Source organism: Pogona vitticeps, chromosome 2, assembly GCF_051106095.1.
Source record: "Pogona vitticeps strain Pit_001003342236 chromosome 2, PviZW2.1, whole genome shotgun sequence".
Lineage (NCBI taxonomy): Eukaryota > Metazoa > Chordata > Lepidosauria > Squamata > Agamidae > Pogona > Pogona vitticeps.
The window spans coordinates 266,094,351-266,107,277 of NC_135784.1; the positions used below are offsets into that span (position 1 = coordinate 266,094,351).

At 40.7% G+C, this 12,927-nt stretch overlaps 1 protein-coding gene across 1 annotated transcript; it reads left to right on the forward strand.

Annotated features, from left to right (window-relative positions):
* Window positions 1-11,134, forward strand: SPATA9 (spermatogenesis associated 9). The gene is made up of 5 exons (XM_020793207.3): window positions 1-1,685; window positions 2,782-2,870; window positions 4,498-4,725; window positions 7,999-8,094; window positions 9,539-11,134. Exons 1-5 carry the CDS (start codon window positions 1,625-1,627, stop codon window positions 9,779-9,781), a joined length of 717 nt encoding a protein of 238 aa, XP_020648866.2. The 5' UTR covers window positions 1-1,624; the 3' UTR covers window positions 9,782-11,134.
* Window positions 11,135-12,927: the final 1,793 nt, after the last annotated feature.

Below are 12,927 nucleotides of genomic sequence, written 5' to 3' on the forward strand. Positions count from 1 at the left end.
TGGAACACAGTTTAAAACTGTTAAGAAGGTAAACTATTAACAAAATAATTTGCTGAGAAGTTGAATTAAATGATCAAAGAGCAATGTAATATTCCTATCCCAGATTTCCCCATCCATTGAAAGCAAATAAAAACAACGAGCATTTTTAAATTTATGAGCTATACCTTTTTGGTTCTTCTAGGAAGTATGTATCACTCAGATAACTTGCAATAAAACATTGCACATTGCTGCTTGCCCCTAAGAGCAGGAAAACTCAAGTCTTAAGCCAGTCTTGAAGAAGAGGAATGTAGCCTTGCAGGAGATAGGAAAAGAATTCAACTGAGGCCATCCTCTACTGCATGCTGTAGAATTGTAGGACTTCCATACTTTGAATGTGTATAATGGAAACAACAGTTTACAATAGGGCACCTTGCTCCCAAATTTCAGGATAAATTGACTTCCTTTGTTGGAACAGGCTGCCTGTTTCCCAACCTTACAGTGTGGACTTTGCTGAGGAGGTTTTATGGCTCACATCTGTACTCAAGGATACTCGCTCACTGAAAACTGTCACAGGCAGATTTCTTATCCTGCCTGCTCTATTTCTTGTCCTTCAGCTGACAGCCTTAAATCATGTGTCAGTATTTGTTGGATGTCAATAACACTTCAGCCCTGTATTCACTTATGTGGAAATATGCCCCACCCATTTCATTGAGACTTACTTCTGAGGGGACATTATAGGATTACATCACATATTTGCAAAGCCTGTCTGACTTCTATGAATTAGAATCTTCCAGGGCTGTGGGGGCTACATACATACACTCCAGAACCTTAAAGAGCCATACCCAAGTCTGTACCCACCAGCCCCAAAATACATCAAAAGAAATATTTTATTGTAAAGGCCTCTTTGCACTCGTGACAATTTTTTTAAAAAAGTAAATTCTGAGAGGAATATAGAGGGGGAAAACAACAAAATCCCCCCCCCAGCACAACAGAACTTAGTTTGGACAGATGTGAGCCAAGCCATTAAGGTTTCTAAAAAAAAAATGCCAAGCCATTATGGTTTCTAAAAAAGTGAAAATGAAACAAATAAAATACTTTCCATTCAATTCCTGAAAAGAGAGAACTTCATGTATCAATTTTCTGTAGTTATTGCTGAAGCCCTATACTAAATGACCAATTAGCATACTGACACTCTACAGGCCAGGTAAGCCTAAATACTTGGATTTAAGCCAAATGTTAAAAGTTAGTATGATTAAATTGAGGCTACTGTGTTTTGGACATGTTACAAGATGAGAATTACTGGAAAACATTTATTTGAAAGTGTTTCAAACTATTTTAAAATACTTGAATTTTGATTCTGTTAATGTGATTTTATTTCCCTTCATCTGTAGATATAGGGCATCGATAGAAATCTAAGGGGAGACAATTTTGTTTTGTACACATGACACTTTAGGCATCAGGAGTCAAGCTAGTACTGTGTCTAAGAGGCACATTGTGATCTCACAAAGGTTTCTTAGTTTGGACAGAGGCATATGTGTATATATGGGGATACTGTACTGTCATTGGTGGCCTGAAAAACAAGCTAAACCAGGGCACACTATACTCAAAGTTGTTGCTGCAGAAAGACACAAAAATAACATACAGAATGTCTCTCAGGCCAATTGGCTGGATCTGTGGGGAGATGGTCAGAAAATTTGTTGGGCAAGGTATGAGTCATTCTATGTCTACGTATCTTTAACCCTCCAGCCTGGAACAGATGAGCAAAACTTGAAGGAACACCTCCTTCCTTATGCTTCTTTAATACATTTTTAAGTATTTCTACCAGTTGTATGTGTTTGTGCATGCACACACTCACATCTGACTAGTATGTTGTATCTCACACAATATATCCGATTACAAGAACAAAACTATAACTCTATATATGTTGTGGAGGAGGGTCTGCCACAGATTTTTCAAAATTATGCCTTTCAAGGTTGGAAGCACCAGGTAGATATTCCCTAGGTTTAAATACTGAGAACTGGGCAATGTTCCCCAAAATATGCACTTCTGCTTCTTGTAAAAGATGCTTGTTTTCTTCCTACCCCTCCAGAGATTTCAGAAATTAGCTTGGCTCTCTGAATTTAATTATTCCAGGATAGTGTGGTGCAGTTGGTATCTATTTTCCAGAAAGTAGAACTAGGGGAATGAATCAGAAGAAAGTTATGTTGCATATAACAGAAGTGCCTTATTCTTAAGTCACACCATGGTTCCCTCTAGCTTGCCATTTTCAATTTTTATTGACAGCAGTACTTTGAGGCTCAAGCAGAAGGAGGCTGCCAAATCCATGCTACAAAACAGCATTTTAACTAAAGCTAGCAAGAGATGAATATGAGTATTTCAGCATTCAAAGAATGTGCTGTATGATAAGCAATGATGGACCTACTACACTAAGGCAGAGGTAGCTGGCATAGTAAGGTGGGATCTGGCTCATAAACGAAGGGGACTGAACAGTATATTGAAAGGAATGGAAAAAGCTGTTGTGGCTTTTGGAGTGTTATAGCTTGCATCTGAAAGAATGAGGTGGACATGGACAGAGCCTGGAAGACCTGCAGATGACTGACATTTTACATTCCAATAATAATTAAGTGATGAATATGATTTTGCTATTCATACAAACACAGTCAGCTATCCTAGACTTTGATACTCATGCTGTAGAGTTATTTATGCATTCAGATCAATTTAAATCTTTCACATATCAGCAATGCTTATAAATAAAGTCTAATTTAGAGATTTTATTCATTTAACAACTGCTTTTCTATTCAGCTGAGATCATACAGAGGGCCTTCCTGGAAATTATAGATGAGATTAGGGATGAATTTCCAAATTTACTGAGACTGACAAATTCAAACCAGGTAAGATTTCTGAATTATTATTTTTGTTATTTCAATATTTGGTTTCTCTATAAAATAAACTGTTTAAAATACTGTATGTTATATTTACCATTCGCAGAATACAGTTCATTCTTAGTATTTACCAGCAGCAGCCTGAATGCTCTCACCATCTATGGTGGTAGGAGATGGGTCATTGAACAGGCCTCCAAAGGCATACATAATACCCTCCTTCCCACTCAAGCACTCAGTATAGTACTGCTTAGGTTGCTTTGAACCAGGCATATAGGATGAGACAGGATGAAGGTTGCTCTGTCTTTTCTTTTTTTAAAAAATTATCCAAAGGTAAGCCAGGAGAGGAGATGTTGCTCAAACATTGTTGGGTAGAGAACACAACAGTAAAAGACAATAATGCTAGAAATGTTGACGGCAGTAAGAAAGAGAAAGACTAAAGATGAGATGTCTTGATTTAATAAAGGAAGATAAAGCCTGGAGTCTGCAAGACCTGAGCATAATATTAGATAGGATCTTTTAGAGGTCCTTAATTCATAGGGTTGTCATTAGTCAAAAGCAACTTGTGGCTGTCCTATGTATTTTACCGTATTTTTCGCTCCATAAGACGCACCTTTCCATAAGACGCACCAATTTTTTAGGAGAAGAAAACAGAAAAATATAATCTGTTTTCTTTGCTCCATAAGACGCACAGACTTTCCACCCCCCCCCTGTTTTGTGGGAAAAAAGTGCGTCTTATGGTGCGAAAATACGGTAATTTGCTGTTGTTGATTATTTAGAAACAAGTGACACATTGCAATAGAATGGTGCAGTTTTCCTCAAGAGATATTTCTCTCTTATTCCTCTGTGCAGAATCCTAGCAGTGCTACTCACTTGTGCACTGTATGTAATTTTCAAAAGTATCATGCTCTTAAATGAACTCACGATAAATATCTTTTGATGTTTTTCCCCCCCAGGCTTCCAAGGTCTATAAGCCAGGATGCCAAAACAAGTCTTTCATAGTCACACTTAATTCTTGATGTACTAGGTTTGGAGTTTGGTTCCTCCCTTCCCAATGCCAATAAGATGAATACTGGGATTTCAATATGATTCCAATTGCTACACATAAATACATAAACTTCCCAATGCATGGTGGGCAGAATTCATATTTGGTGGAATGGTCTTACTTTTTAGTAGAAATCTGAGGACTACTGACCGGAACCAGACACAAAATGGTGATTCAAAGAGCAGATTACCAAATCTACTGCATGCTATGAAGCATACACTAAACTACACAGATATCTGCATGTCATTGTTATCAGAGATTATAATATACCACTCAAAAACAGCTCAACACGCCTAAGCAAAAGGAACTGATCAGCAAGACTCTTGTTTTATATACTGTACAAGGAACTCCTAAGTCTAAGATGTAAGCAAATAGTACAAGATCAGTCATAGCAAAGGTTAGGACCCCAACTCCAGACAAAGACTACTTGCTCTTGTTATAGCATTGGGATTTTGAGTCTTTTAAAGATCTACCCCAGAGATCTATTAGCAGATTACAATCTACTGTCCACCTGCACCCATCATATTGTACTGACTTGACCATCTCTCATGTCAATAATTTTACTGATTTTTTTTCTTTTCACTTCTGTTTTAGCAAAGCAATCGACCTGTGAAGGAATCTGGATCACTTATGGCCAGGGTATTCTCCTCAGCTCATGGAGCAATCATTATGAGTGGGCTAACTAAAATATCTCGTTCATCAAAATCTGTTGCTAAATTACTGCAGCCACAGCTTGCTAAAAAGTTAGCAGAGTTAAATATGATATCACATCGTCTTTTGAATACACTAAGTACTCCAAAACAACCTCTGTATAGAGTGAAGGTAGGCAACAAACTGGATTCCTACCTTTCGCACATTTTGTATCGGAGTTTTACCACAGAGTCCTTGAAGTTACTAGGTGGGGTTCCAAGTGAGCTATAACCACTCCAAGTTCCATGAATTTCAAATGCCTCAGATCAAATCAAATGCTAGAAATACCATGTCCTCTGAAGGTTATATCACTGCAAACAACCATTCATAGCTGAGCATACTGTAGTTTCAAACAAAACCCATGTTTACTTCCCCGTGCCTTACCTAACAAAACAAAGTGAACTGTAAGACAAGGAAGGAAGGAGGTTCATGCTGTGAAAAATGGACTTATTTTAAGATTTTAAGAAATTACTGCATCTAATTGTGGTCCATCTATACCTGAGCATAAGTCTGGATTTAACCCTTCGTTTCTACAACTAAACCAACCCATTTTTTCCCGTTAAAGGTAAAGGTTCCCCTTGACATTTTTAGTCGAGTCGTGTCCAACTCTAGGGGGCGGTGCTCATCCCATTTTCAAGCCATAGAGACAGCGCTTGTCTGAAGACAGTTTCCATTTCCACATGGCCAGCATGACTAGGGAACGCTGTTTTACCTTCCCACCGAGGTGGTACCTATTTATCTACTTATATTTGCATGCTTTCAAACTGCTAAATTGGCGAGGAGCTGGGACAAAGTGACGGGAGCTCACTCCGTCACGTGGATTCAATCTTACAACTGCTGGTCTTCTTACCCTGCAGCACAGGCTTCTGCGGTTTAGCCCACAGCAATAAATGGTAGCCACCCATTCATGAATATGACCACAACACTCATCTGTAGCCACTGCAGTTAGGTGCTGTTATTTTGCCCTTCTGCTTCCATTGATCTTAACTTTCCCTGTTTCACTAAGCAGAATGCATGTGCAAACAACTGATCTGTATTTAAGCATTCCATCTCTATCTCAGAGAGGGAAAGTATGAGAACTAATTGTAAGGAAATGTGCCTTGACATGGTTGTCTTGGTCACTAAAAGCCTCTACTCTAGATATCGATGTAGTCAAAACTATAATCTGTAGTTCAACAAGCAGCAGACACAGAGTCAGAAATGGGGATAAACATTTATTGGAGGGAAATGCTGAAGATCCACAGGAGTGCACATATTTTGTACAGAAAATATCCCAAGTTCTCTTCATGGCTTTAGCAACTACAGCAGCTTTTAAAGGCTGCGGACTGCAGCAGGTGTTTTAGAGACAGATGGAGAGAGAATATTAATAGGAACAGATTCCAGGTGTTAAAGGGAGATTTAATAAATTCCTCACCTGCTGTGATCCTGAGGAACATGCTTCTCCTGCTGCTACAGCTCATATTTGTCTCTTTGAGGGAATCCACTGGCACTAATTTTTCTCCAAAGTAAATACCAGCTTCTGAGCAACATGGAGTAAAAGGTTAATGTCTCACTTCCCAAAAACTGCCATTCTGATTATTATGAATCTCCCAGTGTGCAGAGCTAAGGTAGAGAACTTGCTGTGGCTTAGCTATTTAGCTGCAGAGCCAGAAGTTGAGAGTTTGATTCCCCACTGTGCCTCCTGAAAAAAGAGCCAACTTGTGTAGCCATGGGCAAGCTGCAAAATCCTGTGATGCCCCCAGAAGAAGGGAATGGTAAACCACTTCTGAGTGTTGTCTACCTAGAAAACTCTGGAAAGGGTCACTATAAGTCAGAATTTACAACACACAAGTATTATTATTATGTGCCAGCCCACCCTACGTTGTCCAGAGAAGATAGGGAGACAGAAGGAAAGGGAATATTGAAAATAGCCATTTTCTTTTTCAAATAGCCATCTTCAGAGTCTGCTAATGTGGGGCCTAAGGGCACACATCTCACCTCTGACCACTGAGATTGTTCACCCTTGAGCTAGGTGGACCAGTGATCCAATTCATTATAAGGCAGCTTCCTGTTTCTTCATCAAAGTCTGTCACAGTAAAACTAAAAAGAGATGTCAGGAACATCATTGTGGCCTAGGGTTCATCGTGAAAAGACTTCTCTATCAGATATGTGCTTTGCCTCATTTTCATACAGTATTTACTTGGATGTAAGACCCATTGAGTTCAATAGGACTTATTCCCAAGTCAGTATGCTTAGGGAAACCAGTGAAAGCCATTCATATTAACCATACTTTAGACTGAGATCATTATACAGTACTAGGAACATGCCCAACATACTAAAACAAGCACACAATGTGAATATATTGGAGAAACCCTGAGGTCAGGATGCCAGAGACATAAAACAAAATGCCAGAGATGGTATCACACTCTTTAGGAGAAGCTTTCCAACAGATGGTAAATACACATTTCAAAGTGTCCCTTTAAGCATGGGCTAGTGAAATCCCCATTTGGTGTAGGAAGGCAGGGACGACTGACTCTGGCCTAGACCCCCTCCATATGCAGATATACTCAGGAAAGAGCTCACCCATACAGACTAGTAAGTTTTTAGATAAAAGGCCCTTTTGATCTGCCTTTTGGCCCAGATATCAGGAATAAATAAACGGCCAAAAACTTTAATTACTGAGACAACATCCCAACAGGGAGGGCTTGGGCTACTGCCTTCCCGGCCAGAGGAATATGACCGCTACAGAGGATGGATTCTCAGGCTGGAGAATCAATACGTAATACAACACTTAAGGGACTGCAGTTTAGCTAAGCCTAAACAGATAGAGACCAGCTAGATTAAAATGACTGTGTTTTGGTAGATTGCCTATTGCTAATCTTGTGCCTTGCCTAGGTGATGGTGAAGCAGTCTGTATAACCTCACGGGTTAACTCCTTTGACAATGTTTTACCTGTTTTGTCCTTAGTAAAATTAACTCTTTAGAAACAGTCAACTTGTGGTGTGGAAGTTTCACTCGTGCAGAGCTACGTTTGGTTCACATCTAAGTCCAGATACCTCACTATTCTTGGCCCATACTACCAGAGTGTTTTGCTTGTCTTTAAAGCATGAAATCGAGAGGAGGTTGGTGGCAGCTTTATACCAAGGATTCAAAGAGAAATTAGGCCGTTGGCGGCTGTGGATCGAAAAGGGTTGCTGGGTTAGCTTCTCCCAAGCTGTAAGAGCCCTGGCCTCAGACCCCTAAAATCTTTATGCACAATCCATCTGAGATTCAGCAATTTGACCCACTGATTTCAATGAAATATGCCCATGCTGTAGATTCTTCCATTCAAATGAGTGAGATTCGAAAGTGCTCAACCCAGAAAGAATCATGCCCAGATTGTAGCGAGACTAATGAATGCCATATCTGACTCTTTTCTCTTTTCAGAACAGGACTGTGTTCTTTTATGATGCCATTTCTTATCCAGCAAGGACTGCTCTCACCAGTGTAATGTGTGCTTCTTATGCAGCACTAATTTGTCTGGTAGGTTAATAAATACCATAATAAATACCATTCTCCAGTTCCAGCTTCTCTCATGTTTGCATAATGGTACCTTTATTCTCAGGAAATAAATTTATCATTATGTCATTGTTATTTTTAGTACACACTTTTATACTTCAGTTACCAATGGAATGATTTATTTGCTAACATTTGTGTCTTTACATTGAAATACTGCTGTGCAGTGGAATGGGTGATTAAAGTTGTTTGTGTAGGAAAATACCACATACTCCCTACCCTATTTCAAAATTTCATCTATCCTAAATTTCCACACCATTCTTTTCACAGATGATAGCTACCAGCATTTAGGGAGAATCCAAAGAAAACAGTTTTAATGCTATTCATCAAAAGGCATTGCGCATCTATTCTTTTTTCTTTTCCCCCCCTTATGATAAGAAAAAAGACATAAGAAGCAAAAGAAAAACACAGAATGATTGCAAATGGAAGACAACATAAATTTCCATGTGGTCATTCATCCATTCTGATAAATTATGTATTGAGGCTCAATAAAAACCTGGAGTAAAATTACACACAAAAGCAGTATTAGCAGGATTGATTACAGTACTTTTGTAACTTATCTAACAAAATTAAAAGAACATGGATCCTACAGAACTATTCTAGCTCCTTCATGCATGTGTGCAAGTGCATGTGCGCCCATGCCTGCCTCTCTGCGCATGTGCACAAGCAGGTGCCCTGCCTGCCCTACCTTCCCCTACCGGTCTGTGGTGTTAAAAAGGTTGGGGACCTCTGTTCTAGAGCAGGGGTCCCCAACCTCCAGTCCGCGGCCCAGTGCCAGTCCGTGGGCTTCCCAGGACTGGGCCGTGGAGACAGCTCTCTGCCTCCCTGCATAGTAGGCATGTGGTGCTCGCGGGGGGCATGTCACGCACACATGTGTGTGTGAGGTACCGTGCTCATGTGCATGCACGACACACATACCCCGCGAGCATGGGGGTGCCCCCGCCCCCCTCAACCAGTCTGCAGTTCCAAAAAGGTTGGGGACCGTTGTTCTAGAGAACACAATAGTATTCTAGGGATACCAGTCTGCTAAGAGAATGACATTACTTTCTCACTAACCAGTAGGTAATCAACCCTGAATAAATTATTAGAGAACTAGTAGGATTCTACCTGTCACATCCCAGAGACCAGCAGCCGATTTAAAATGATCCTTCATTTCTTGCATTTTCAGAGAAGCTGCCTGACATTAAATGTCAGAACTTGGAAGAGTAAGTTTTTGGATCACAGTTCCCCAAATCCCCCAGCCAGCACAGTCAAGGAGAAACTGGAAGGCACTTCACCTTTTTGTGTTATTAATGTATTCTAGATAATATAAGTAATATAGTACAAAGTCTGTCTCTTACATTAGAAAGAAATACAGAGTACAAAGAGCTTTCAACGTCTTTAATTTAAAATCTGTATCTTATCTACACAGGCAGTCTCCCTTAACAAAATTCTGGGAAAGATAAAAAGCATCGTTCATACGGAAGACGCTTCGAGGGAAAGCAGCACTGATGATGTGGATGCAGATGGATTTTCCAGAGTAAATGAAACAGCAAGTGACTTTGCAACTAACCCTGCCCAGCAAGGATCTTCACAGATTGCTCACAAGACATCAAAAAGTGATGGAAGCATCCATACACTACTTTTAGCAATGGATCAAGAAAATGAGCAATAATGTTCCTTTACAGAGTACTGTATTAATAGCTGCTGTCTTTCTGTTTGCATACTGACTGCTTGAACAATTATATGGACATATTCTTCGTTTCTAGTAAGCAAATGTCAACATTACACATACAGAGTCAGCCCGCATGCTAAAAAGAAAAAGCAAAGAAAGAAGAGGTTCAGAAATCAGTTTGATAAACTATTAGAAAAAAATCTGGTGTGTGTGTGTGTGTGCGCGCGCGCGCGCGCGCGTGTGTGTGTGTACGTACGTACGTGCATGCAAATATATGTGTGTTTTCTAGTAAAGGTTTTACTATATCTTGAACTTGGAAACTTTGAAAAGACCCTCAAAACAGTGAAATCCATTTTAATGCCATCAGTACATATATTTTAAGTTCTGGAAAAAAAAACAAATCAACTTGCAAAAGCAACCTTGCCAAATGTGTGATAAAATCAGAATTAATTATTGTTGGAACGTATGTGTGGTGGACAGCCCACACGTCACTCCTGTCAGTCATTTTAGAGCTCTAGTGCAGGAGCCTATGAAAGGACAGGAGGGGCGGAGTCAATAGAACTGGGAGAGACAGAGAGTCAGTGAGGGAGTAGATTGGGAAGTGTTTAGACAAGAGATTGGAAAGTTGGGGCATTAGAGAATATAAAAGAGAAAAGTAATAAGAAATGCATAGGCAGTCAGAATATATTGAAAACTTAATTAAAGTGAATGAATACAAGTAAGCTTACATGTAATCAAATCCACATTTATTGAATGAATAATAAAAGAACATCCATGATTTTACTTCTGTGATTTTCCTACCAAACCATAAATAAACGTTGTTACATTTGGCAGCAATAGTCTGAGATTCATAATTGGTACAGTGAAGGTAATATCCTCTGGTGGCAGCGAAAAAGGGTGACAAGAACAAGTCATGTCCGAAGGTGAACCAGTGTGAGTGGGAAAACAAACAGGGGACACTGGGGGTGCGTGCGTGACAGTGTGCTATGCCAAAATCTAAATTTAAAAGCAGAAAAAAATTAACAAGTACTTGATGATTACAATGCCATTTTCGCAGTCTTAATTCCTATTACTTCCTAAATACAGACCTAGGTTATCCTAGCTGGCCCTGTATATGAAACTCCTAGATCCACAGTCTTTTTCCCATTAACTCTACTAGTTTGTTTTCTCACAAAGTTATTTTAAAAACAAAATTCAGCAACATTGCGGAATACAGCTCTAGAATACTGTATATAATTTCAAACAGAAATCAATACATTAAGGGTAGTGCAGAAATGTAACACAGGTGCTGTTGTTTCACTTTGTTATTGTTGTTCAGTCATTTAGTCATGTCCGACTCTTCGTGACCCCATGGACCAGAGCACACCAGGCTCTCCTGTCTTCCACTGCCTCCTGGAGTTGGGTCAAATTCATGTTGGTAGCTTTGATTACACTGTCCAACCATCTCGTCCTCTGTCATCCCCTCCTCCTCTTGCCTTCACATTTTCCCAACATCAGGGGCTTTTCCAGGGAGTCTTCTCATAAGATGGCCAAAGTATTGGAGCCTCAGCTTCAGGGTTTGTCCTTCCAGTGAACACTCAGGGCTGATTTCCTTTAGAATGGATAGGTCTGTTCTCCTTGCAGTTCACGGGACTCTCAAGAGTCCCCTCCAGCACCACAATTCAAAAGCATCAATTCTTCAGCGGTCAGCTTTCTTTATGGTCCAGCTCTCACTTCCATACATCACTACTGGAAAAACCATAGCTTTGACTATGCAGACCTTTGTCAGCAAGGTGATATCTCTGCTTTTTAAGATGCTGTTGAGGTTTGTCATCGCTTTCCTCCCAAGAAGCAGGTGGCTTTTAATTTTGTGGCTGTTGTCACCAGCTGCAGTGATCATGGAGCCCAATTGTTTCATTTACAATATTGCTTATCAGTCAACTAGCCACATATTATTTGCGAATGGCACATTGCTCTTGCAATCCCAGCCTAAACAACAGGCTTATATAAGGTTACCGTGTAAAGAATCTTGGCTGTTCAAAAAAATCTTTCCCATCCAGATTCTGCCGGGTAAAAGAAAAGGGCTCTGCCTCTATCTAGCAACAAAGGACAGAATTTCTTGTGTAGCAGAAATCCAAAGCCTGATTAAGTGTTATGGACCCCTATGTGGCGGCGGCTGAAAAGTTTACCTATAGAATATGGTGGTAGAATTTTTTACCAAGTGCACTGCTGTGCTATTATTCAGCATCTCCACATCCATTCCCTAAATATCCCATAGATCTATAGTGCCAGCGTGGGGATGCCATATCGAACTGAATTATTCAACATGGTTTTACCATATGTGGACTGGTGCTCAACAATGGAGAAAATGTTTTAGTGAAGGGGTCCCAGGATCAGGCCATCCCCTGTGCCATCTACTCCCATCATCCCTTGGGTGATCTCCCCAGGGTGACCCTACACTACGGACTCTGAAGCTGCCAATCGCATCAGAGTCACCAGTAGAAGAGAAAACAACAGGAGGGGCTTCCCTGGAGGGTTTAGAGGGCAAGGGACCTTTTGGAAAGTGTGAGGCTCAGGGTAAAGAGCAAGGGTCAGGAGGATCTAGAAAAGGGAAGGGTGACCTAAAGGGTATAAAATGGCTGGGAGAAGGCAGTGTCGGGAAGGAGTGGTGGCATCAGGCAAAGGAAGAGAGAATGGAAGAGGATGACAAGGGCACCAGTGTGGCCCCAACCTGAGCTACCCAAGGAAGTACTGCAAGCTTCGAGTGTCAGTTGGCCATGGGACACCACAGCTCAGAGGAGTCTACAGCTGCCACGAGCACTGCCTACCCCAACACTCAGCTGTGATGGTGGAGGAGGCAGAGGCAATTCCATTATCCCTAGCTATTAGAAGCTGAAATGTTGGCCATCCACTGCATGACCACCTCCACCCACAGCAGGGGGCAGAGACAAAGACAGTTTTGAGCCTCTAGAGACATGCATGGGGAGGGTGAAGTAACTGTTCCCCCTTTTGAACATGTATGAGCTGCCCAGATTTGGACTGAATGGAGCAAACCAATGGAGGACTTGAACAGCTAAAGCAATTTGGAGTTCTCTCATTGGTTTCATTAATAAAGTTGAGATAAAAGAAGCTTGGATTGGCCCTTTATGTCAGGACCCATGGATCCC

What these genes read in the sequence shown, in the direction of transcription:
- SPATA9 (XM_020793207.3), top strand. Translation starts at nt 1,625, where the DNA reads ATGTCTCTCAGGCCAATTGGCTGGATCTGTGGGGAGATGGTCAGAAAA. An exon ending in AACCTCTGTATAGAGTGAAG is followed by an intron (nt 4,726 to 7,998) that starts GTAGGCAACAAA and finishes TTCTCTTTTCAG; the next exon opens with AACAGGACTGTGTTCTTTTA. An exon ending in ATGCAGCACTAATTTGTCTG is followed by an intron (nt 8,095 to 9,538) that starts GTAGGTTAATAA and finishes TTATCTACACAG; the next exon opens with GCAGTCTCCCTTAACAAAAT.